Below are 27765 nucleotides of genomic sequence, written 5' to 3'. Positions count from 1 at the left end.
GGGGACTGTTAAGGATTAAGGATTTAATGAAGCCATTACAATATGGCACTTACCTTCTAAACAAATAGAGATATTATATTCCTTTAAGCTTATAGTGGTACGTAAGTAACTCCTTTTGTACCTCAGCCAATAAAGTACTGACATGAGTCTTAGTAGAAGAACCCTCCCCTGAATAAATACACTGGCTGCCATCTTTGACTAAAGGAGATCCACCTTAACCATCAGTGTGTCAAGGTGTTTAATCCTCAGTGCACACTATAAACCTATAACTTGTAATTTGAAACAGACAGTCAATATGACAGCACTCTTGAGGTGCATCCATAACAGGGGGACATCTACTATATGGGGTATTATATGTACATAATGTATATATAATATATATATATATATATATATATATATATATATATATATATTATCTGATCACTGTAAACAATGTTTATTTCCTATAGATAATTTTATATTTCACTGAAAAAGTAGGAAATTTACTATAAAATATAACTTTTATTTTTCTCATTTAAAAAATTCACAAGAATCACCAGGCAAAATCACCTATTACCTATTTACACAGCCACCACCAATAATTTAGCTTGTACAAAAAATGCTAAGCTAAAAAACTTACAAAAATCACATGTATGAGTACACCTTTTTTCTTCTTATTCGTCAATGTATTTTTGTGTACAGTGTTTATTACTTGTATCTTTTATGTCCCTTAATTTTTTGCACTATTTTTGTTTTGTGAGTATTCAGACTATTGCGTCTATTTTCATAGATAATATTTTTCACAAAAAGAAGTGAAGAGGTTACTTCCCTTTTTTTCTTTTGTTTGGGTCCTGATCACATCACATATTCTTCATCCCAACGCGTTTCCTGTTACCAAACATCTTCAGGGGCTATAGGGTTAAACTCACATTTCCTGGGACGTTTTCATGTTGCTCTGTACAGCTCTGGTGATGGCCGTACCATATATATATATATTATGTACAGAAGGACCTATTACTATATAGATACTGCACAGAGGGATCTAATACTATATGTAAGCTGCACAGAAAGACCTATTATAATGGAGCTTTACCGAGCGGCATAATACAAAATGCTGCATAAACACAGAAGAGCCTAATAGTATACAGGAGCCTAAAAAATGGCAAAAGAAGAAGAATCAAGTCACCACAGAACACAATGTGCTGATCTCTGCTACTTTATTGATTGTGAGACATGGAGGGAAGGGAAATCATGGAGAGAGAATATGATGGGTCAGGAAAAAAGAGGAAATAAATCATCAGAGGGGAAATCCATCCGGAGGACTCGGCCTGTCCTGGTCAGGAAGCCATTGTGGGGTCTGGAAGATAAAAATAAAGATAAAGAGGTCACTTACTGTCTATACAGCAGTCACATAGGGTCACTACCTTTTTTATGGCAGCAGCCTATTAGCTTGGTTGTCAGTGTGACAGCTGGCTCCCCGCACTAACCAGGGAAACCTCCCATGACACCATGTCTGTAACGACCCAAACTACATAGCAATGTCATTATGTATCCCGCATGGTCAATGCTATAAAAAAAGAATGAAGCTATTTTTTACTCCGTCTCCTCAAAAAATGTAAAAAACAAAAAAGCATATAGGAAAAAAAGAATTAAAAAAAATAACCACTTGGTATTTGGTTTTGCTGTAATCATACAAATGAATAAAATAATAATATGTTATAGTAAGTAATATGAACCCCAAAAAAGAACCATTACAACATACAACTAATCCCACAAAAAACAAGCCTTCATATAGCTATGATGACAAAAAAATAGAAAACTGCTTGCCTAATAATGGCCAAATAGGCTTGGTCACTTTATCACACCTCAAAAGAAATACAGACCCCAGACCAGAACCCCTAAACTAATACAGACCCCAGATGCAGTCCCATAAACTGAAAACAGAGCTCCAATCAGATCCTTTTAACTAATACAGACCCCAGACCACACTCCATAAACTAATACAGATCCCAAACCAGGCTTGATAAACTAAAACAGACCTCACAAATTAATACAGACGCCAGACAAGACCCCTAAACTAATACAGAGATAAGAACAGACCCCAAAACTAATACAGACAAGATCCCTAAACTAATACAGACCCCAGATGCAGTCCCATAAACTGAAAACAGACCCCAGACCACACTCCATAAACTAATACAGATCACAAACCAGGCCTGATAAACTAAAACAGACCCCATAAATTAATACAGAAGCCAGACAAGACCCCAAAACTAATACAGACTCCAGACCCAATCGCATAAAGTGAAAACAGACCCCCAACATATCCTCTTAACTAATACGGACCCCAGACCAGGCCCCAAAAACTAATACAGACCCCAGACCAGACCCCATAAAATAATACAGACCTCAAACCAGGCCTGATAAACTAATACAGACCCCAGACAACACCCCCAAACTAATACAGACCCCAGATCAAATAAACTAATACAGGCCCCAGACAAGACCCCATAAACTAATCACAATCAAGTATAGCCTGTCAGCTCACCCATACAGGCTGCCCCAGGCTGTATGGTGATTCCCTGTACGTATCGCGTGGTACTTAACGTTGGGCCGTCTCCCGAGGATTAATGAACAAATAGATGAATAGAATCCACAGCTCCAGTGAAGTAAAACGATCCAAACTTTATTACAGCATATCTTCATAAGATCTTCAAATGACATTAAATTCACACTGACGCGTTTGGGGAGACCCCCATATGCATGGCAAAGTAACATCATTTTATATGCCACTATCAATGGCGCCATTCAAAAGGACCGCCCAGTAGGGAGGGGTAATTGTGTCACATGATCAGCAAAAGTTCACAATATTAACCCCATACCAGCAGTATGCAAAAGGTAGGAGAATACAATTGCAGGTTAAATGTATAGTAGTGTGAATGGTTACCTAAAGAAGCATGGATACACATAAGCTGATACAATACCAAGTGGGACATGCTACTTTAGGTAACCATTCCCACTACTATGCATTTAACTTGCAATTGAATACTCCCAGGGGCGTAGCTAATGTCTCCTGGGCCCTGGTGCGAGAGGCCAACTTGCCCCCCCCCTCCTTTCACGACCAAGTGATGCTATTGGTGTGTATATATATATATATATATATATATATATATATATATATATATATATATACACACACACACACACACACACACCAAGACAGATATTACCAATAACTCCAGTATATTGGAAGAGAAAGTATTATCACCGTACATATTATCGCCATACTGTTACCGACCAAATCCTGTATACTGAGACCAATATTACCAGTAATACCAGTATATAGGAAGGAAACATTACCGCCACACCACAACCAATACCATCACCACCATATTGTTACTGACCAAATCCAGTACACTAAATCACCTCATCCAGTCATATAGAGGTGGCCCCAGCTCTACACAGGCTCTATACACCATATACATTACAGTGCAGTTATATCAGGTGACTCACAGGGGACGTCTTTTCTGATCAGAGTTCTTTCCTTTTCATCTTCTTCTCCATCCGTCCTGGGCCGTTATGAGAACTTCTCCGAGCCACGAATCCACAGAATCTGCCAGACAGACATATTAGGCTCCTCACACTGACACCATCCTCATCTATATACACACTGCACATCTGTACTGTCCCCTTTACACCCTCATTTAGTGGGTAGCCCTGACTCTATGTCACCCCCTAATAATATATGCCCCCCTCTGTGTATTCCTTCTCCCCCTATGTTGCCCCCCCCAAATAGATGGCCCCTCTCCCCCCATGTTGCCCTCCTTATAGATGGCCCCCTCTCCCCCCACCCTCCCTTATAGATGGCCTCCTCTCCCCCCTCCATATAGATGGCCCCCTCTACCCCCTCCCTTATAGATGGCCCCCTCTCTCCTCACCCTCCCTTATGGATGGCCCCCTCTCCCCCCTCCTTTATAGATGGCCTCCTCTCCCCCCTCCCTTATAGATGGCCTCCTCTCCCCCTCCCTTATAGATGGCCTCCTCTCCCCCCTCCCTTATAGATGGCCTCCTCTCCCCCCTCCCTTATAGATGGCCTCCTCTCCCCCCTCCCTTATAGATGGCCTCCTCTCCCCCCTCCCTTATAGATGGCCTCCTCTCCCCCCTCCCTTATAAATGGCCCCCACTCCCCCCCTCCCTTATAGATGGTCCCCACTCCCCCCGTCCCTTATAGATGGTCCCCACTCCCCCCCCCCCCTTATAGATAGTCCCCACTCCCCCCCCACCCTCATAGATGGCCCCTCTCCCCCCCCCCCACCCTCATAGATGGCCCCCTCTTCCCCCCCCCACCCTCATAGATGGCCCCCTCTTTCCCCCCCACCCTCATAGATGGTCCCCTTTCCCCCCACCCTCATAGATGGCCCCCTCTTTCCCCCCACCCTCATTGATGGCCCCCTCTTTCCCCCCACCCTCATAGATGGCCCCCTCTTTCCCCCCACCCACATAGATAGTCTCCTTACCCCCCACCCTCATAGATGCCCCCCTCTTTACCCCCACCCTCTTAGATGGCCCCTCTTTCACCCCACCCTCATAGATGGCCCCTCTTTCCCCCCACCCTCATAGATGCCTGCCTCTTCCCCCCCATCCTCATAGATGGTTCCCTCTTTCCCCCCATCCTCATAGATGCCCCCGTTTTTGAGGGGCACGGGAGGGAGAAGGAGGGGTGAGCGGCACAGGAGGGAGGAAGATGGAGGGGTGAGCGCCACGGGAGGGAGACAGAGGGGTGAGCGGCACGGGAGGGAGACGGAGGGGTGAGCAGCACAGGAAAGAAAAGGCGGGGTGAACAGAGGGAGATGGAGGGGCATGGGAGGGAAAGGGGTGAGTGGATCAGAACAATCATGGGGAAGGAGGGGATGAGCAGCGGGTAGTTGTGGACAGCCTTACTTTCAGGGTGGGGGGTGCCTTATTTTCAGGGGGTGTCTTACTTTGGGCCACTTGGTAGATTACTTGGGGTGTCTTATTTAAGGAGGATGCCTTATTTTCGGGGAAACATGGTAGTTATACACATACACTGATGCAATGTCAAGTGGGACATACTACTTTAGGCAATCATTCACACTACTATGGATTTAACCTGCAATTGTATTCTCCTAACATTTGCACATTGCCGGTATTGGGCTAACAATTGTAAACTTTTGCTGACCATGTGATGCAATTGCTATTCCTTTGTATGGCGCCAGTGGCGTAGCTATAGGGGTCGCAGGGGTCGCCATGGCGACCGGGCCCCTACGCTAGGGGGGCCCGCACGGCCCCCTTGCCACTTGTCTCTGAGCATCCCGAGAAGCTGCGGCCGCGCAGCTTCTTGGGATGCACAGATCGCTTTGATGTTCCGCCCGCACAGTGAGCACAGTGAGCGGGCGGAACATTAAAGCGATCAGAATACAGGAGCAGGACCTATCAGCGTCCTCCTCCTGTATTCTCTCCCATAGGCTGCCGGCACTTCATACCAGCAGCCTATGGGAGGCCGGGACGTGACCTCTCTGGCAGGCGTGATGATGTGACGTCATCACGCCTGCCGGAAGTCCCGTCCCTGCGGCTCGCAAGATGGAGCCCGAAGAGGAGGAAGAGTTGCTGCCTGTACAGCGTGGATTAGGTGAGTAAGATGTTTGTTTTTTTTAGGGGCACCTCTGGGGGCATTATTAGTTCATGGGGGCACCTCTGAGGGCATTATTAGTATATGGGGGCACCTCTGGGGGCATTATTAGTGTATGGGGGCACCTCTGGGGGCATTATTAGTATATGGGGGCACCTCTGGGGGCATTATTAGTATGTGGGGGCACCTCTGGGGGGCATTATTAGTATTTGGGGGCACCTCTGGGGGCATTATTAGTGCATGGGGGCACCTCTGGGGGCATTATTAGTATATGGGGGCACCTCTGGGGGCATTATTAGTATATGGTGGCACTTCTGGGGGGCATTATTAGTATATGGGGGCACCTCTGGGGGCATTATTAGTATATGGGGGCACCTCTGGGGGCATTATTAGTATATGGGGGCACCTCTGGGGACATTATTAGTATATGGGGGCACCTCTGGGGGCATTATTAGTATATGGGGGCACCTTTGGGGCATTATTAGTATATGGGGGCACCTCTGGGGGCATTATTAGTATATGGGGGCACCTCTGGGGGCATTATTAGTGCATGGGGGCACCTCTGGGGGCATTATTAGTTCATGGGGGTACCTCTGGGGGCATTATTAGTTCATGGGGGCACCTCTGGGGGCATTATTAGTATATGGAGGAACCTCTAGGGGCATTATTAGTGCATGGGGGCACCTCTGGGGGCATTATTAGTTCATGGGGGGCACCTCTGGGGGCATTATTAGTATATGGGGGAACCTCTGGGGGCATTATTAGTATATGGGGGGCACCTCTGGGGGCATTATTAGTTCATGGGGGCCACCTCTGGGGCATTATTAGTTCATGGGGGGCACCTCTGGGGGCATTATTAGCTCATGGGGGCCACCTCTGGGGGCATTATTAGCTCATGTGGGCACCTCTGGGGGCATTATTAGTATATGGGGGCACCTCTGGGGGCATTATTAGTATATGGGGACACCTCTGGGGCCATTATTAGCTCATGGGGGTACCTCTGGGGCCATTATTAGCTCATGGGGGCACAGCAGGGAATCCTACATACAGGGGGCACAGCAGGGAATCCTACATACAGGGGGCACAGCAGGGGATCCTACATACAGGGGGCACAGCAGGGGATCCTACATACAGGGGGCACAGCAGGGGATCCTACATACAGGGGGCACAGCAGGGGATCCTACATACAGGGGGCATCCCACACAGCGCAGTTACAGGAGGGAGAAAGGGAAGGAAGCTGCTAGAAATGTGCGGAGCCTAAATTGTTTGTCTCGCAGGTTCTGAAAAGATGAAACATATCTGGAAGGAATCATTAATGGCGGACTGGGCCAGATGGAGAGGAAAAGGGAAAGTGACGCCTCAGATCAAAGAAGACGTCACCTGTGAGTCACTGTATGACGGTTTTCTTATTTTGTAGAACATCATTTAGTAGGGGCGCCCCGAGGTGACAGCTACTACATTATCTGTACTCAGAGATATCACTGTGTTATCTGTGCTGTTACATAGGACTGCAGGTGACTACTACATTATCTGTACTCAGAGATATCACTGTGTTATCTGTGGTGTTACATAGGACTGCAGGTGACATCTACATTTTCTGTACTCAGAGGTATCACTGTGTTATCTTTGGTGTTACATAGGACTGCAGGGGACATCTACTACTTGATCTGTACTCAGAGATATCACTGTGTTATCTTTGGTGTTACATAGGACTGCAGGGGACATCTACTACATTATCTGTACTCAGAGATATCACTGCGTTATCTGTGGTGTTACATAGGACTGCAGGTGATATCAGATGACTACTCCAGGTTGCAGAAGTTCAAACTTCATCGTGCCCTGCTGACAGTTTATAATGGGAGTTGTAGTTTTGCAGCATGTGGCTCTTCAGGTTGCAGCACTACAACCCCCATCGTTTCCAACTGGCAATTTATGATGAGAGTTGTAGTTTTTCAGCTGGAGAGTCAATGATTGGAATACAATGATTAGACAATGACACAGTACAGTCCATTAATTATAGGGGGCAGTAGTGCAGTACATGAGGTGGAGGCAGTGACAGGGCATTAGAACATGGTGGCACATAAGAGTAATTGGATATAACGTTAGATAGGACTTTGCCTTTTCGGGTGAGATGGGGGGGCCCCAAGCTAACATTTTGCACCAGGGCCCATCAGCCTTTAGCTACGCCCCTGTATGGCGCTATTGATAGTCGCATATAAAAGGATGTATTATATGATTATGGGGGTCTCCCCGAAACACGTCGGTGTGATTTTAATGCCATTTTAAAGGTTTTGTATGCCTCAATAAAGTTTGGATTATTTTACTTCAATGGACCTGTGGATTCTATTCACCTATTTGCCCATAAACTAATACAGACCCCAGGCTGCTAAATTAATCCTTGCACCTTAACAGTTCCCAAAATTAATAGGTCCCAGACCACTCAGGGTATGTGTACACTACGAAATCCGGGCAGATAGCCCGACGTGGATTCCGCCACTCACCCCCGCTCGCGTGCATCTCCTCCTGTGCCATAGACTCCATTCTATGGTCGAGCGGATTCCGCCTTCCGCCAAAATAATTGACATGTCACTTTGGGTGTACAGCAGAATCCAACCAACTATAGAATGGAGTCTATGGGACAGACAGAAATGACCGCGGACGTGAGTCGGGCCTGAAGCGGAATCCGCAGCAGGTTATTCACCCAGATTCCGTTGTGTGAACACACCCTTACACTCCAGACCATTTTCCATAAACTAATACAAATCCTTGATCAGAAACCATTAGCTAAACCACAACCTATGTTAGATTGCTCTTTAATACATCACCCAGACCAGTCTCCCCCTTTATGAAGACCCTAGAGCAGTCTTTCCAGACTGACTAGACTAGTGCATAGGAGTGCAGGAACAGGGAGAGGTGAGTATATTTCAGAGTGGATACAGCGCCTCTTAGGCTTGCCCGGCTATTGCTAAGGACCTCCTTCTCCTCCAGGAGCCATGTCAAATAGGACTACAATAGAGAATGTATACATGGAGACTGACCATAACTGTTCCTGATTAGAAATGAGTGAACCTGGAGCATGCTCGAGTCGATCCGAACCCGAACTTTCGGCATTTGATTAGCGGTGGCTGCTGAACTTAGATAAAGCCCTAAGGCTATGTGGAAAACATGGATATAGTCATTGGCTGTATCCATGTTTTCCAGACAACCTTAGAGCTTTATCCAAGTTCAGCAGCCACCGCTTATCAAATGCCAAACGTTCAAGTTCGGATTGACTCGAACCCGGTTCGCTATTCCTGATACCATATGAGAACACGGGAAGGACTTGCAGATTCCATATTTCCCTTAGTTAACACTGTAAGCTGACTCCTGCCCACTATGCTAGACCACCATGCTAGCCCTTAAGCTGCTCTTTTCTAGCCTCTTTATATTTTACTGGAATAATTATTAATTGTTTGTAACAATTGTATTATATAATATTTCCAAACAAATATTCGGATCTTACTTCATTTAAAAGTTCAGATATTTCCACAGGAAATGGACGCGCTGGAAACCATTTGGCACGGGGAAGGATAGGAATTTCGACTTGAGGGGAAACTGGTCCATCCTGTATAGATACATATAATATCCACCATCACTGATAGTCACTACACACAATGTCCTTACATCCAGGGAACAATGCTGAGTCATTTAGCAGAATGTATTGGGATATTATATCGTCCTCCCATCACCACTGGTGTATAAGGTGATGAGCACAATAGATCTCACTAGCATCATCCCAGGACTGGGGGGAGAGCTGGGTGACGTCTTCCCGTGTTGGTTGTAAATGATGGTAGGGGGCGCCATGGACACGGTTACACCATTAGTGAACAAAGGAACTGAAGATTACAACCTCTAAGGATGATCAGACTAGAGAAGTAACGTCACTCATTATATCTAAGCCATCAATGGGCGATGAAAGATAATAAAATTAGTGAGACAGGATTTTTGTGGTCCCATAACCTGCTGTATACTGTACATCTCTATAGGGACAGGATTTTCCCACTACGTGAGGAAATTGTAGCTGTGTGCCATCTACGTAACTGGGGACCTCAGCTTGCGGTATCACTCCCCCCTGCCATGATGGCTAATAATAGGACAGAGATTCCTGTATAAAGTATAGGCACTTACATTTCCATGGCTGGTGGGTTCTTCAGGGTTGGTAGGTTCTCCATGGTTGGTGGGTTCTCCAGGGTTGGTGGGTTCTCCAGGGTTGGTGGGTTCTCCAGGGTTGGTGGATTCTCCAGGGTTGGTGGGTTCTCCATGGACATTGTGGTCATCACCGGGGAGGGGGCTTCCCTGAGCAACATCTGCAAAATAGAAAATAAAGCATCAGAAATCTCAGGTCATGATATCATATGTAGAATCCTTACTGTTCTAGCATGGTCATATCTGTATCTTGGAAAATAGGCTTACAACTAATATGACTGCAGTAGTAATCCCAGAATGATAACCATGCAGTGAAATGGAAATGATATCCCTGGATAACTAAGTTCTTGGTGACTGGCAATGTAGTAGAAGGGGCTCCAAACAATAATGGAGACACTCACCAAAGAAGCTGGAGAAGACCCCAAGGAGGAGAATGGTGATGGCCTTCATGGTGGAGATGAGTGGATATAACCTCAGCTCAGCCGCACATACCCTGCACCGGGTGATGCCGCCGTATATATATATATACAGCCAGGATACAGCGCAGGTTGGTGACTTGGCAAGGAATAAAGGACACTGAAATCCTAACCTGAAGCTTCAAGGCGTTTGCTGCAATTAATCAGATGATCTCTAGAGACAATATTCCTCATCCGGTGTTTGTCTTAGTGCCGGTTTTGATTTCACGTTATATAATCTACAAATTACAGACAGTATACTGTATTCCGGGACCTCCTATTCGGCAGAGGGGTGCACCTGAAAACCTCAGAAAGTAATGGAATCACCACGGAAATGGAACTGGTGCAGCAAGGGGGGAGCTGAATGGGGTGACACTAGGGAGAAAAATGATATATTCAAGTTTTCGATGGTAGTGAGTATAGTACTCTCAGCAAAAAAGTGTAAGGGTGCGTGCACACTACGGAACCCATCTCGGCCTGTGCCATAGACTCCATTCTATGTACAGGTGGATTCCACCATCTGAAACACAGAAAAAAGGACAAATTTGGTCAGCTCTACTAGGACACTATTTATAGGCAGGAGCACATTGCTATGGCTGAAATTGCAAACACACAAAAACACAGAGAAATGCACCAGCTCACCGCAATGGCAAGATACAGACACAATACAGATATGAAAATCACTAAAAGCAGCCCCCCCCCCCCAACTTGTGGTGAGATGTTGCATTTCTCTGTGTTTTTGTGGGATTCCGCCATCTGCCCTAGAAGATGCCCCTTGTAAATCATTTCATATAACTGCACTGTACCACTATATGGGCACTATATAGAAACAATATTGGACAGTATATACAGTGATAGTGTGGTGGAGCCGCTTCGTAGCACTTGCTAGATGGTACTATGTGACTCCACTGCCGTGGTGGTTGGTCGGTGGAGTATAGCTGAGCCAGGTGGTAGGTTGTCGTAACGCTAGTGCTGACTCAGCTCACACATATGGAAGCACACCTGCTTTTAGTTTTTTGTGGCTGGCTATACTTTTCCCCAATGGTCGGTGACCTGGCGGGTTGTGATGGGTTCCTTGGGAGCTTATCACAGTGGTCCGGAGTTATGACGCACATGGACTGTCGGTACCGCCACCCACAGAGGGGAGATGAGTCCCAGTAGAATAAATAAACTCTTTCTTTACTGATAAATCTTCTAGAATACAGATGAATCATATGTGACTGATACAAACTTGACTTCACCAGATCTGTAGTGAGAGTTGTTGAGGTAGAGTAGAGTAGTGTAGCAGTGCTGACTTGGTTGCATGCTGAGAAGAGTAGAGAGAGTTCAGAGGAGTGGAGAGGAGTAGGTCATGAGAGTCCCAGCCCAATGTAGTACTGTGCTCTGCCGGAACTTTAGAAAAAGAAGAATACTTGAAGAGAATACTCGAAAGAAGAATACTTGTGCCCGTGTTTCGACCCTTGTCACTCTACCACCTTTTTCCCTGCAGTGTCGAGTTACCCGTCCTATCAGGGTGACACAAGCCCCAGTCCTAGTTACCTGAGTTGAGCGAAGTGTCCGAGGGTGTCTCGGTGTCACCTGCGTTGCGATACAGAGTACGTAGGCTCTTTGCTCTATGCGGATTAGTTCCTTTGCTTTAGGATACTGTCCTGCACTTACTTATCAAGGCAATAATTAACAGGCATATTCACCCATAGTGCTCAAAGACATCAGTTATGTGCGGCCGCTATTCATTGAATAGCGGCCACACAGACATATCAGTTCACATAATGTAGAGTGTGGCTCCGGCTGCACTCTCCATTGTCGGTGAATTGGGATGCGGGCACACACGGGTGCGCCTGCAACTCAATCCAACAGAAATGAAGCTCATCTTCTCTGACACCGGTGACCCGGGACTGCTAAGGAGTACGTGAGTGGGTTCTATAGAGGGGGGCATATACTATATATGGGATTGCACAAAGGGGGCCATCTACTATATGGGGGATGCACATAGGGGCCCATTGCCATATAGAGAATGCACAGAGGGGGCCTTCTACTGTATGGGGGGATACACATATGTGCATGCCCCACATAGAAATATTCTATATGGGGCATGCACATAGGTGCCTGCTACTATATACAGGCTGCACAGGGGGATCTAATAGTATATAGGAGCTGCACTGAAGAAGCTATATAGGGGAAGCACAGAGGGGGCCATATACTATATAGGAGGTTGCACAGAGAGGGCAATCTGCTATATGGGGACTGCACAAAGGGGGCCATCTACTGTATAGCGGGCTGCTTGAAGGGGGACCATCTACTATATGGGGAATGCACAGAGGGGCCTATTACTATATAGAGAATGCACAGAGGGGGCCATGTACTGCTTGAGCGCTGCATAAAGGGGTTATCTGCTATATGGCGTATGCAAAGAAGCGCCTATTACTATATAGAGGCTGCACAGAGGTATCTAATACTATATGGAAGCTGTACAGAGAGACCTATTATAGTGGAACTTTACCAAGGGGCATAATATAATATGGGTGGTGCACATACACAGAAAATATGGAAGCTGCATATACACAGAAGAGCCTATACGTGTGTTTACACTAAGGAATCTACACAGAGAAGTAATCAGTCCATTTCAGATGTACCTCGGCACTACCTTTACAGGGCTTCAGAGCAGGAGATAATCGGAGTCCCGTCACCGAGACCTGCTGCTACAGATGGTGCACTCCCGCATAATAGACAGTCCAGCGAAGAAGACAGTGGAGGCACTCACCAGATTGTAGCAAATAGTGAACAAACTTTATTCCTTCACATGGCAACACGCGGATAGCGGATGAATATCAGGCTTACAGAATGAATGAATGAATTAGAATGAATTCAACATGACATTCACCTTGGAATTTGGGGGTAATAAATTACACTTTCTGGATGTTCAGCTTGAAATAGTGGAGAATCAACTGCAGGTCAGTGGGTACCGCAAACCTACGGCAACAAACATGCTTCTAAACTATCAGAGTTATCATCCTGTTCATATTAAGCGTGCGGTACCGTATGGTCAATTTATACGGCTGCGCGGGATTAATAACACGGATGCGTTGTTTGAGGTTCAAGCAGACAAATTGGCACAACGGTTACTCGAACGAGGCTATCCCCCTGAAACTATTAATACTGCACACTCTAAAGCCCGCAGCCTGTCACATAGAGGGTTACTGAGACAACACAGAGAAAAAAGTGGTGAGACTCCCTCTAGGTTTGTGTTCACATTTAGACATTCCCCCATGGATGCGCTAATTAGATCAACTATTTTTAAACATTGGCGCCTACTAGAGGGTGAACCGGCACTAACTAAGGTAACTGCTCAACGTCCCCCAGTAGCATTTCGTAGATGTAAGAACCTTAGGGATGAATTGGTGAGAGGCAGGTTTAGAGATAACTATGAGAAAAAATCTATGTGGTTAGGTAGAAGAAATGAGATAAGTGGCAATTATAAATGCCAACACTGCCATCATTGTGATCAACTAAATGATGTAAAGAGAGTGAGATTAGGTGGCCACACATGGATTGTGAAGGATTTTATTACATGCCGTACAGCATTTGTGGTGTATGCAGTGATTTGCACTTTTTGCGGATATTACTATTTGGGTAAAACAATACGTCCCATGTACAAACGCTTTGCTGAGCACGTCCGCTCTATACGTACAGGCAAGGGATGCCCGCGATCTATTGCCCATATGCGTACATTTCACAATAGTGATACAGCTGACATTTGTTTCATGGTTTTACTGCAGGTAAAGCAAGGATCGGAAGGGGGCAACCGTGAGACTAAATTGTTGCAAAAGGAAACTGAACTTATTTTAAGAATGGCCCTTTGGGTCTCAACGATTGATCTGGAGTCCACGGCACTTGCTGGTAGTCCCCAGGGCCGGATTAAGGTTGGTGGAGGCCCCGGGCGACAATTCCCCCCCCAAAATAAATAAATAAATAAATAAATAAATAAATAAACTATACAGCGATCTATACAGATGGCTGTTTACTGTAGGTGACTTAGCACAGACCCCTCCTCGCTCCTGGCTGTATGGCTCAGCATTCTCCTCTGTTGCCCACGTAATGGTCACTAGAGGCTGCAGTGCAGAGGAAGTTGCCAGGCCCTAGAGACAGGAGCGGAGGGGGCTAAGTATCAGAGTATCAGAGTATCCCACATTGTGTTTGTGTTAATAACGCAATGTGAGAACACAGAACTTTCTGTGCGCTGTTGCCCGCTGTGTTAGGGCCCTATTACATGGCCTGATATCCTGGGTAAGTAGCACCGGTCTGCTAGAGTTTGGGCTGGTGGGGGCCCCTAAGTGGTGGAGGCCCCGGGGCACGTGACCCTGGTGCCCTCCCTTTAATCCGGCCCTGGTAGTCCCTATATGTTTGTTTACAAACTAACTCTCAATATTGCACCGTGTAAGATGTCATTGTTTCTACTTTTTGTATGTGTTTTTAAATATGTTAATCACTGAGTGTATTTAAAGACGGAGAAACATGATGACGTCGGGGCTGTGAACAAGCACGTAGTTACTTGTGAAACAGCTGTAAGCCTGATATTCATCTGCTATCTGCGTGTTGCCATGTGAACGAATAAAGTTTATTCACTATTTGCTACAATCTGGTGAGTGCCTCCACTGTCTTCTTTGCTGGACTGTGCTACACTGAGAAGTCCCCGCTCCCGCTCGCATCTTCTCCCGTCACATAGACTCCATTCTATGGTCGGCCATACACCGCCGTCCGCCCAAAGAATTTATATGTCCAGAGATAAGAGCAGAGCCAAAAGGAGGAAAACCAAGTGACCACAGAACACAATGTGCTGATCTCTTCTACTTTATTGGTTGTGAGACATGGAGGGAAGGGAAATCCTGGAGAGAGAATATGATGGGTCAGGAGAGAAGAGGAAACAAATCATCAGAGGGGAAATCCATTCTGAGGAATCCTGGTCAGGAATCCAGTGTGGGGCCTGGAAGACAACAAGAAGATTCATAGGTCACTTACTGTTTTTACAGCAGTCGCATAGGGCCACTACCTTTTCTATGGCAGCACCCTGTTAGCTTGGTGTGGGTCTCCTGTGCCAGCAAGTGGCAGCTTGGTTGTCAGTGTGACAGCTGGCTCCACGCACTAACCAGACAAATCTCCCATGACATCATGTCTGTAATGACTCAAACTATATAGCAATGTCATTATGTATTCCACATGGTCAATGCTATTTAAAAAAAAAAAGTTAGAATGGTGGTAATATTTTACTCTGTCTACCCAAAAAAATTTAAAATAAAGAAAAGCATATAGAAAAAAAAGAATAAAAACTAACTACTTGCTATTTGGTATTGCTGTAATCATACAACTGATGAATAAAATAATAAAATGTTATAGTAAGTTATATGAACCCCAAAATAGAACCATTACAACTTATCCCACAAAAAACAAACCTTCAAATAGCTATGATGACTAAAACTGCTTATCCAATAATGGCCAAATAGGCTTAGTCACTTCATCACACCTCAAAATAAACACAGACCCCAGACCAGAACGCCTAAACTAATACAGAGCGAAGATCAGACCCCAAAACTAATACAAACTCCAGACACTATCCCATAAACTGAAAACAAAGAGCTAAAAAAATAAAATGCTCCCAAACCTAGCTGGTCTTACTCACCAAGTCCCCCTGGGAATTTTGAGAATTGGGGCTGCAACGGGGGGGGGTCGGGCAGGCTCTGTGCTCTGTGCCCATGTCCCCGGTGACAGGTTCCCTTTAATATTAATTATTTGTAACAATTGTATTATATAATTTCTCCAAACAAATATTCTGAACTCACCTGGATTTGTATTTTATCAGGAAATGGGAGCTTTATAAACCATATGGCACAGGGCAGGATAGGAATTTCAACTTGAGGGGGAACTGGTCCATCCTGTATAGATACATATAATATCCACCATCACTGATAGTCACTACACACAATGTCCTTACATCAGGTAACAATGCTGAGTCATTTAGCAGAATGTATTGGGATATTATACCGTCCTCCCATCACCACTGGTGTATAAGGTGCTGAGTACAATAGATCTCACTAGAATCATCCCAGGATTGGGGGGAGAGCTGAGTGACGTCTTCCCGTGTTGGTTGTAAATGATGGTAGGGGGCGCCATGGACACGGTTACACCATTAGTGAACAATGGAACTGAAGGATACAACCCCTATGGATGATCAGACTAGAGTATAAACGTCACTCATTATATCTAAGCCATCAATGGGCGATAAAAGATAATGAATTGGTCAGACAGGATCTTTGTGGTCCCATAACCAGGGCCGATTCTAGCTTTTCTGCTGCCTGAGGGGAAAATTGAAAAGGTGCCCCCCATCATTAATTTAAAGCGGTTATCCAGAATTATAAAAACACAGCTACTTTTTGTTTTCTTCCAAAAACAGCACCACCCCTGTCCTCAGGTTCTGTGTGGTATTACAGTGCAGCTCCATTCACTTTAACTGAACTGTGCAGCAAAGCCCACAACCAAACTGAGGACAGGAGTGGTGCTGCTTCTAGAAGAAAGCAGCCATATTATTCTAAGCCCCGACAGAAAGAAGAGTGCCAAACATTGTGCCCCTGAATACTGCCACATACCGAGCCCCCCAGAAAATGGTACCACATACCATGCTCCCTTAATATAGTAGTGCCATACACTGTGCCCTCTGACTACAATAGTGCCATACACTGTGCCCTCTGACTAGAATAGTGCCATACACTGTGCCCTCTGACTAGAATAGTGCCATACACTGTGCCCTCTGACTACAATAGTGCCATACACTGTGCCCTCTGACTATAATAGTGCCATACACTGTGCCCTCTGACTAGAATAGTGCCATACACTGTGCCCTCTGACTAGAATAGTGCCATACACTGTGCCCGCTGACTAGAATAGTGCCATACACTGTGCCCTCTGACTAGAATAGTGCCATACACTGTGCCCGCTGACTAGAATAGTGCCATACACTGTGCCCTCTGACTAGAATAGTGCCATACACTGTAGCCCCTGAACAGAGCCACATGCTGGAACCCCTGAAGAGTGACACACATATTATGTGCTCTGGTTATAACAGTGAATATATACTATGCTCCCAAAATTAGTGCCACACACATTATGCCCTCTGAAAATGACAAGTGCCCCCTGAAATATATCAGTATAATTCACAGTGACCCACAAGAAATTATAGCTCCATTCATTGGTAATCAACCTATAAGAGTGAATGGGTTATAGGAGCTGCCAGGGTGTAACCTGTGTCCTGAGCAGCAGAGGAGGGAATGTGCACTCACTGTGACCTCCCTGACCCCATCACTTACCACAGTCATGAACACACTCAGTAGACCTGGGCCTCAGGAGTAGCACCGGCTGAGGAGAAGGAGGACGACAGCAGCAGCAGTGTGTGTGAGGGGGAGGGGGACACTAGCACTCTGCTCTGTGAACGTCCCATCAGGACACTGCATGCCCGGCTAATGCTGCATTTACACGAAACGATAATTGGCCCGATCGTACGATTAACAATGTTGGAGTAACGATTTTTTTTTCATAACGATCAGCGTTTAGACGGTACGATATATCGTACGAAAATTCGCTCTGCGATCACTTTGCGATCGCTTAAGCCTATCTTACACATTGGTTAAATCGGCGAATGACTGTTTACACGGAACGATCTGCGAATTGTTTGTGAACGACCAACAACGATTTTGGAACAGGTTGTAAAATCAAAATGAACGATTTCTCGTTCGTCGTTTAATCGTTCGCAGCGTTTACACGTACGATTATCGTTTAAATTCGATCGTTATCGTGCAAATTCGCTCAATAATCGTTCCGTGTAAACGCAGCATAAGAGGCAGCCAGCAGCTGCGGCACTGCATTTATAAAAGCAAGGACTGATAACTTAGCAGCTGGCCCACTGAAGGTTGCCACCTGCAGCAACTTCCGGCCACCAGGATTTAGCAGCGCTGCACTGGGGGAGGTGCCTTCCAGCGAGCTCGGTCATCTACTCAGCTCCCGTATTAAGCCACCAGACATGTTCTGGACCTACTGTATGTTTGAGGCTGTCGCTGTACACGCTGCTCCTCAACGTCCTCAACGTGCAGGTGGGTTTGACAGAGAGGGAGAGAGAGGAGGAGACAGTTTACCAAAGGAACAGTGAGTGAGGTGGTCAGCCCTGTTAGACGGACTTCACTGAAATCACAGGGGCAAACTGCCGCCCCCTTGTGGACCTGAGATTCTGAAGTCCTCACTTTGCCTCATGACAGAAGCAGCCCTGCCCATAACCTGCTCTATACTGTACATCACTATAGGGAGAGGACAGACTAGAGAAGTAACGTCACTCATTATATCTAAGCCATCAATGGGTGATGAAACAGATAATAAATTTGTGAGACAGGATCTTTGTGGTCCCATAACCTGCTCTATACTGTACATCTCTATAGGGACAGGAAGCTTTAAGGTGTTTGCTGCAATTAATCAGATGATCTCTAGAGACAATATTCCTCATCTGGTGTTTGTCTTAGTGCCGGTTTTGATCTCACGTTATATAATCTACAAATTACAGACAGTATACTGTATTCCGGAACCTCCTATTCGGCAGAGGGGTGCACCTGAAAACCTCAGAAAGTAATGGAATCACCACGGAAATGGAACTGGTGCAGCAAGGGGAGGGGGGGGGGGGGAGCAGAAAGGGGTAACACTAGGCTGAAAATTATATATTCAGGTTTTGGACAGCAGTGAGTATAGTACAGTCAGCAAAAAAGTGTAAGGGTGCGTGCACACTACAGAAATCTGGGCGGATAACCACCCCTTGCCCCCGCCCATGCCCATCTCCGCCTGTGCCAGAGACTCCATTCTATGCATAGGTGGATTCTGCCATCTGGAAGACAGAAAATAGGACAAATTTGGTCAGCTCTCCTAGAACACCATTCACACTAGGCAGGAGCGCGTTACTATTGCTAAAATCGCAAACACACAAATGCAACAGCTCTAATACAAGCAGGGGCGGATTAACTTTACCATAGGCCCCGGGCTGTTGACCAAGCTTGGGCCCCCCAACCCCACTATAACTATGGGAGCACTAGCGTAGTGTCCATAGTACAGGATAATGTCATGATGCCTGTTTTTGTGCAAAATTGCAGTAAAAAAGCAGCGATTGTTTGCAAATTATGGCAGAACTGTAGCCAGGAGACGATACATCACTGAAAGTATAAGTCTTTTTGGGTGGCCATGGGCCCCCCAGGAGCTCAGGGCCCCGGGCTACTGCCCGTAAAGGACTTATTATAGTCCGCTACTGAATGCAAGATACACACCCAATACAGATATGAAAATTGCTTAAAGCAATGTGAGAGTAACAGAGCTGTGCAGGAGGACAGTGACAGAAACTTTTCTATACAGCAGTGTGTATAGCTGAGTGTGAGTGCAGGCACATTATAGCAGCAGTTTGTATAGCTGAGTGTGAGTGCAGGCACATTATAGCAGGAATGGAGAGGATTGAAAACACAAGAGCTGACAGAGACTGCAGGGAGCATGAAGGAATGAGCAGGACAGATGTGGGCACATACATGCAGCACTCTGTCTGGAGAGAGAGGAGTTACAGCTATGGAGAGATTACCTCCACAGTCCTGTCCCCTGATGTAAGCCCCAGCCTGAAGTGGATCTGCTATGATTTGGAAGGTGAGAGAGACTTCCTGGGTCAGAGTACAGGGCTGTAGACCCCGCTATGCAGACCATGACCCTCCCCCGCTCCCCCTCCCACCCAGCACAGGGAGCTCTTAAACCAAAGCAATGCTCTTAAACCAAATTAAATTTTGAAAAACTGTGAGCTCTTCTTGCAAAATGCTTTTAATCCAAGTTACTCTTAAACCGAGGTACCACTGTACATATCACCCCTACTACCATATATATTTCTTTCATCAAGTTTGTCTTTTAGTTATACGCGCAAGTACAACGCATTCTCCTTTAAGGCTGATATGGAACACATTGTGGAACGCATGCACTGGCGTACGCGATGACGTCACACCCCCATATAAAGTGGCACACGGATACCGACCCAGCCACTCTTCATATTATGCCCAGGGCTGGGCTCAGTGTTCTGAGTGTTCTGAGTGTTACTGTAGTGCAGGGTGAGCGCTGAATCTCGGAAAACCCAGGAGACAGAGCAGGATCTGCACAGAAAGAGGAGGGTGAAGGACCTGATCACATGACCCGAAGGGCCTCAACCTCACAGTGTGGAGAGCAGCCCTACAGAGAGGAAGAGGGAGAAGACAGAGCTGTAAGTGCTATGTGTCAGTCTGTATCAGTCAGTGTCAATGTCAGTTTCAGTCAGTCAGTGTCAATAATGTGTGTTTGTGTAAGTTAGTGGTGTCTCAAATGATTATGGATAGTGTGTGCATGATGGGTGCATGACATGGGGAAAACTGATCTCCTTGCTGCAGCCCTTTACCTTCTTCTATCTCACACCCCCATCACCCTCCGCCCTCAAATGTACCCCTCCCTTAATAATACACTTTACACCTGTTTCTTTGGAAAATATATGGCCACAGCAGCCAATGTTTATTAACATAAATAACATAGAACATAAACAAGCAATCCAATATAACATATCAAAATAAATAGCCATAAATATGCTATCTAACTATTATCCCAAAGCCGGAAGGAGGGGGTCCTTGAGGCTAAGAATCCCAAGTGTACGAACCGGCCATCATACTCTTCTTATGCTCCCCGCCCCCAGCCGGTTACCTCAGGCTCAAGGGCCCTCCGTGCCTCAATCACCACTGGCCGATTCCTTACCAACTCCACCAACTACTCCCCGGGACACCACCCAGACAGGAGCCCATACCCCTTACCATTATCCAGTGAGCCACCAGTTAAAGTGGGGTGCATTTCTTATTATGTACCCCCCCCCGTTATAGCAACCAACCCCAAGGACCCCCTACCCCGCCACCGCGAGCACACTTGACACCTTAAGTGTGCAAGCCCCTCCACAGACCAAGAGCCCTCTCAATGCCTTCCTGCAAAGCTAGCACCCACAAGTCCATGGCAATGGCGTTCAGATGCACGCCATCCCCCAACCAATAATTACCCGTTCCGTTCTCCAGCTCCCGATGGCGCACCGCCACCCCACCATTACGGGCAACAAACGCCGACACCGCCCTGTTCACCTTCACCCTGGCATGATTTAGACGCTCCACCGACCTCGCCACCTGCCACGTCCTCCTTGGAACCATGTCCGACCACACAACCATCACATCCGGGAAGGTTCTCCAAAGACGCAACAAATCATACCGGATGTCCTTGACCAGTCCACGAAAGGGGCGAAGCCCTAAGTCGTTACCTCCTAAATAAGGCACCAACACGTCCGGCGGCCTATCAAGCCTAGTGAATCGATGTAAATAGGGGAGGAGCCGATTCCAAACCATGCCACCTACCCCCAGCCACCGCAACACCGCCTCTGACCTGAAGAATCCCAGCTGCCACCCGTCCGGACGAACCGCTGCCCGCTGCGCCCCCTGGCTGACATACGAATGCCCCATAATCCACACTAGACGGGGGCCAGCACCTAAGATGCGGTAAAGAACACAAACAAAAGAGGGAGAAGCAATTAAATAACAGTAACAGATCCCACCACAACTAACTGCAACCCCCCCGCCACCACCACCGAACCTGTTGCCGAAAAAACCTTCAACGCACCCCAAACCCCCCGTTAACTGGTGCCAGCCCCCTCCCCCAACCACCTCACACCAAGTGAGGCCGAACATAGGACCTGTAGCGCCCTGACTCCCAGCGCCCTATGCGCTGCACCACCTCTGCCCCTAGGCCCCAACCAGCCGCCTCCGTGGCCGCCCCGATTCGGAAGGAATGTGGGGCAAAAGCCGAGCTCTGCAACCCCAGGGCCTCCAGTCCGCGACGAAAAATTTGCTGTGAACTGATACCGCGACAAAAACGACCCATCACCATGCTGCAACAAAGGGCCCGCCCGATTCCCCCGGAACACCAGGAAACGCTCTAGACACTGCACCGGGCACATAGCCGCCCCTCGCACTTCCCTCAAAAACACATCTCCCCCCTCCCCACCTGATCAGTCTTAGACCGGCGCAGGCGAAAACCCACCCCCCCTGTTCCAACCGCACATCCTCCCGCAACAAACCCCCGGCCCTCCTGGCCGACGGGGACACCAACTCCCCCACTCTCAGGGCCCCAAAAAACGCCCACGAATATGCCAACCGAAACAACGCCACTTCCGACCTGCATAAACCAACCAAACCCTCACCCAGACGTTCCAGCAAACCAAACGACACGGACCTCCTCGTATCAGGACGCACCTTTCCCTTCAGAATCCCCTTCAGGGCCTGACGGACCATAAAATCCTTTGTGGCATCTCGATGCCCCCGCAGCTTGAAGCCAAAAGCCAGGGCTGCCACAAAATGATTCACCCGAGACACCGACCAGCCCGCCGCCGAAGCACAACCCAACCAAGCCAGCACTGCCAACACCCGATCCCCGTCCGACTGCACTACACCCCATCCTCTCTCCCACTCCGTCCACTCCTCCCATGCTGCAGTACGCCAACCATGTGTTCCTAGCCAGGGAAGCCTGTACCAGCTCCCCCGCCGTCCTCAAACCAGCTGCCAGAGATGTTGCGGGCAGGCGATCCCTTCTCTGGGACCAGCGAGCGGAAACGCTCCCACTCCTGGCGAGAAAGAGAATCAGCCACTGAGTTATTAATTCCAGGCACATGAACCGCCACCACCCACGAGTTGAGAGATAAGCAGCGCGACACTAACTGCCGCAGCAGCCGCACCACAGGGGGAGAAGAGGCCGAACCTGAGTTGATCGCCGAGACCACCGCCATATTGTCGCAATGAATGCGAACCTTTCTGTCTCGAAACTTGTCCCCCCAAACCACCACCGCCACCACTATGGGGAAAAGCTCCAGAAGAGCCAGATTCCGCACCAACCCTGTCTCATGCCACTCCTTCGGCCACCCCCCCGGCGCACCACTGACCCTGGCAGTAGGCCCCGTAACCGACACTCCCCGCCGCATCCATATAGAGCTCCCAATCAAAGCTGTCCACCGCGGGCGCCATGACCAACGATCTACCGTTGTAGGTCTCCAAAAAGGAAGCCCACACTGCAAGATCCTCCCTCAGTTCCTTTGCCAGCCTGACAAAGTGGCGAGGCGAACGAACACCCGCCGTCGCCCCCGCCAAACGCCTGGAGAACACCCTCCCCATGGGCATTATCCGGCAGGCAAAATTCAATTTGCCTAACAGAGACTGAAGAACCTGCAACTGAATCTTCTTCGCCCCCCGAGCCCTTTCCACGCCACCAGCTTATCCTCAGGCAACCTTCACTCCATCCGGACGGAATCAATAGTGATTCCCAGGACACTGGCCATGACACTGGCCAAAATGGCAAACGCTTGTAACCAGTTTGAGAACGTTTGCGGAATGAGGCGCCACCGGCTCTTCTCCTCCTCCTCCTTCTTAAGCTCAAAGCGCTTTCCTTTGTCTAGATTGAATTTTTCGAGCGGGAGCAGGGAGAAAATCTCCACATACTCGTCCCGCCAGATCCGTTCCCGCAACTCCTGTTTTAAATGAGCCCCCAGAGGCCCCTCAAAACAAACATAGACTTCCCCTCGAGCCCTATCATCCAGCCAAACCCAGTCCACCTCCTTATCCTTATCCGTTTGCACTGCAGCCGCAACCCTACCTGCCCCTGCCGTCCCCGACCCTGGTGCCGCGGGCGCCAACCCAAGCCGCCACTGGAGACGGAGCCGTCCCCAAACCAGCTGCGCCCCCTGCCACCAACTGACGCATCCTGGACCGCCTCCTCCCCCGATCCGCTGAGCCCGACCGCGCTCCCGGATTCCTCTCAGACCGGGACGCCGGACCCAAGGCTGTGGGAAGGGAAACCCGGCCTGGAGGGTCCCCGGAGGGGCTCCTGCGCCATCGCCGAGCTCGAGGAGGGGAGCCAGGGCTCAATCTAACAGGCGGCCAAGCCCGCCGGGAGCTGCGCTGCCGCTGCGGGAGGGGAGATGGTGCCGCAGCCTCTGGGAACAGCTCCGCTGACGAGCCCACGGATTCCGGGGAGGCCTCACCCGAAATTCCAGGGCCGTCCGACCTGGGGGAGAGGACCGAAGCAGAAGCCGCAGCCGGGACCTCTAGAATGGAATGCACCTGGCTGTCCAGCCAGGCCCGGTCCTCTACCGTCGCCTCTCTCAGTTGCTAAAGCAGCTCTTCCACCGCCAACGCCATGGTAAGTCACTGTCCCCATGTTGCCAGACTCCTCACTCCTTGGCTGCCGCTCCACATGTGGCTGCACGTGCACGATAGAGGAGGGGTTTTATATCCCCTCCCCTGTTCTCCCGCCCCAGCTCCCCCTCCCTCCTGCTACCCCTTCTTTAACCCCTTCCCGACAGTTTCCCTGTCATGCTGGCCTCCCTCCAACTCCGTCCGGCCTCTCTTAGTGGAGGGATCGGGGCCTGCTGAGGCTCTTTTACCCGAGGACCCGCAGAAACCTGGAGCCGGCCCTGATTATCCCTCCTGTCCAGCAAGATTGTTATGTACTTTTTCTCTGTTTTTCCGCTGTATGGATACATTTTCTTTTAGTACCTTACTGCTATATGTGAGTATATTCCCTGCCACCACACCTTAATACTACTCGTACTAACTACTAATCTGTACTATATGTACTCTTAAAGGGATATATTAAATCATTATTCTTTACACTCCAGTCGAACAAAGTTACTGAGAGTCTAGGTATTCCACTGCGCATCGCAAGATGACCGGGAAATCTTGGAAGTCTGCTGAGCCCAGATAACCAGACCTGGAGCTCATACTAAACTGAGAGGACAAGTAGCTCGCAACAGGGGGGGAAGTTGGTCAGACATAGTCTAAATGGGAGTATGAGGGTTCTCTCTATATTTTTTTCCTCCAGTTGAAACTGTTCCAGGCAGAGTACATGTCTAATTGGACAAGGCCCTTCAGCCACTCTCGCTCCTCTACTCTCTTCTCTGCAAAACCTTATAAGCACCTTATCTCTACCTCAGCCACAAGCACCTGAGTAACCTCAAGTATTGGTTATTGCACCAAACTGTATTTTTGTCAAGTACTGTATATCTGTATTACACTAAGTTTCTTTAAGTAAAGTGTTCTATTTTTCAAGTATTGGACTCTGGCCTATTCTTGCGCACCCACACCCACACACCTACACTGGGGTTAAACCTTTCTCTGCGGGCCGAGCCCCAAACTGTCCGGGGTGGGTCCTAAACCACTCCAATCTACCATGACAAGTGCCCAAGTGACCTTAGACCCACTCCATTGTGGGTGTGGTATGCGTGGATGTGGTATGTGTGGGTGTGGTTTACACAACATTATTACACACACCAAAACTAATTCACACCCTACACCAGAAATTACTACAAATTCCTGCCTCCAAAAGGCCTCCAGCTGGAAAGTGTATGCTGCAGGTTTTTATGTGTATCCACATGGTGACCCCCTTTAATGCCATACTACCCCATAAGTATACTGGCCCCTGGGAAACAGGAGGAGATGTATGCAATACCTGTAAGAATTGTCTTCTCTGCCGGGGGCCACTATTATCATGGTCTCTGTGACATTTCAGCTGTACTGTCAGGAACCGGACAGCAGGACAATACAAGACAGTGAGCCCTAAGCTCAGCCCCGCCCACTGTCCTCTACCTATTTGCCACAGTCCGCCCTAAGATGGCGGCGAGCAACTGGGCGTCAGTCCCTGCACTGGCTAGGTGGAACACAAAGACAAGACAGACAGACAAAACACAATAAAGAATGGTCGACAGTCCGGGTCACAACAGTCGGGCAGCAAAAGTACAAAATCACAATCCAAAGGCGAGGTCAAAAAACAGGCAGTATGGTCAGGGGCAGGCAGCAAGCAGGAAAGGTCAGAAATACAAAGCAGAGTCAGAATAAACAGAGCAAGAATAGCAAACACAGAACCAGGCAGAGACAAGCTCAATATCCGGCAGTGAGAGGCCGGCTGGCAGACACTATATAGGAGACCAGAGGTCCAGTGCAGGAGCTGATTGGACCAGACCCCTAATCTCCTCAGAACACCTGGGGCAAGAGCAACCTGACTGGCAGGGAGAACAGTCTGTCAGACTAGCTAACCAGCATCAGAGTTAACTCCGGAGTGGCCAGGAGTATCTCAGGCAAAGCGGGTGTGGCTGAACACACAGAAGGAAATAGAGCAGTCTTCAGACAAGGTTCAGGTTACTGCTCAAGACATACAAAACACTGAATATCAGCGCCATCTCAGCCGCGCAGCATGAGCTGAGGGGCGCACGGAGTTCATCCCAGGCACATTCATGACAGTACCCCCCTTTTATGAGGGGCCACCGGACCCTCACTCAATAAACCAGAAGTAGGCGGAAAATGACCTCTTACCACACAGGTTTGAATATCACTAGCAATATCGCTATCAGTCTCCCACTCGTCAGCGGAGGACTCTGAGTTATAGACAGATGAGGTACAGACAGAGTTATCATCACCACAATTTTCATTTACATCAGGCACAGGTATGGCAGGATTATCAGAGGAACAATTTATGCCAATTTCACCAATTGTTACCTGTGTGCCCAGATGACCTTCCTGGTAGCCATCTGGACGCTGATGATGTTCTGATCGCTGGGGACGGATGGGGCAATGGCTGATGTAGTGACCACCGTTCCCGCAGTAAAAGCACAGGCCATTGTCTCTCCGGAATTCTTGTCTGGTCCTGACATTCAATGCTCCCAGCTGCATAGGTTCCTCCTCTGAGACAACAGGGAGGAAAGGTTTTTTCAGCAGGAAAAGAAGAAGATTTGAAGAGGTCAGAGTTTGCTTTCGCCCTCTTCCTGTCACGGAGTCTGCGGTCGATACTAATGGCCAAGGCCATGGTCTCTTTAAGGGTAGGAGGATCTGGGTGACCTACCCAGGCATCCTTAATGGCCTCTGCCAATCCTTGCTTAAAGTAAGCCTTCAAAGCTGGGTCACACCAAGCAGTCACCACACAAAATTTTCTAAACTCGGAACAGTATTCCTCTGCTGGTCGCTTACCCTGACGCAGAGAGAGTAGATTATTCTCTGCCAATGCCTTATGATCTGGTTGAGCATATATAGTACCCAGGGACAAAAAGAATTTCTCCAAGCTATTCCATTCCTCTGCCTCAGGGGGAATTTTGAGAGCCCAAGCCTGAGGATCTCCCTGAAGTAGTGAGACCACAATACCAACCTTCTCCTGCTCAGAAGGGAAGTGATTGATCCGAAAAAACAACATGCAGGCACCCCTAAAGGACTCAAACTTTTCCATATCACCAGAAAATCTATCAGGGAGCAACATGACCGGTTTTCTAGTCCTTTCCACCACTGGGGGCGCTACCACAGCATTATTCTGGTTGACGGACAAAACTTGAACCTGTTTAGCTAGGTCTTCAACCAG

At 48.0% G+C, this 27765-nt stretch overlaps 1 protein-coding gene and 1 long non-coding RNA gene across 3 annotated transcripts; both read right to left on the bottom strand.

The window, feature by feature from the left end:
- Nucleotides 1-1194: 1194 nt before the first annotated feature.
- On the bottom strand, nt 1195-12990 carry LOC138772668 (sporozoite surface protein 2-like). Of its 2 annotated transcripts, XR_011359792.1 has the most exons (6): nt 12906-12982; nt 10219-10792; nt 9800-9978; nt 9135-9236; nt 3496-3595; nt 1195-1339 (listed from the first exon to the last, which is right to left on the bottom strand). XR_011359792.1 is itself a non-coding variant. In XM_069953226.1 (5 exons), exons 2-5 carry the CDS (start codon nt 10265-10267, stop codon nt 1280-1282), a joined length of 390 nt encoding a protein of 129 aa, XP_069809327.1. In that variant the 5' UTR covers nt 10268-10792; nt 12906-12990; the 3' UTR covers nt 1195-1279. The 2 variants fall into 2 exon arrangements, 1 of the variants encoding a protein (XP_069809327.1); XM_069953226.1 differs by lacking the exon at nt 3496-3595 and having other exon boundaries at nt 12906-12990.
- A 2114-nt stretch (nt 12991-15104) lies between these two features.
- LOC138772707 (uncharacterized) lies at nt 15105-27127 on the bottom strand. The gene is made up of 3 exons (XR_011359802.1): nt 26916-27127; nt 16107-16199; nt 15105-15253 (listed from the first exon to the last, which is right to left on the bottom strand). It is a non-coding gene; the product is annotated as an uncharacterized lncRNA (long non-coding RNA).
- Between the last annotated feature and the right edge of the window lie 638 nt (nt 27128-27765).

The sequence above is a fragment of the Dendropsophus ebraccatus genome, chromosome 14, assembly GCF_027789765.1.
Source record: "Dendropsophus ebraccatus isolate aDenEbr1 chromosome 14, aDenEbr1.pat, whole genome shotgun sequence".
Taxonomy (NCBI): Eukaryota; Metazoa; Chordata; class Amphibia; order Anura; family Hylidae; genus Dendropsophus; species Dendropsophus ebraccatus.
This window is presented reverse-complemented; position numbering and strand designations above follow the sequence as displayed.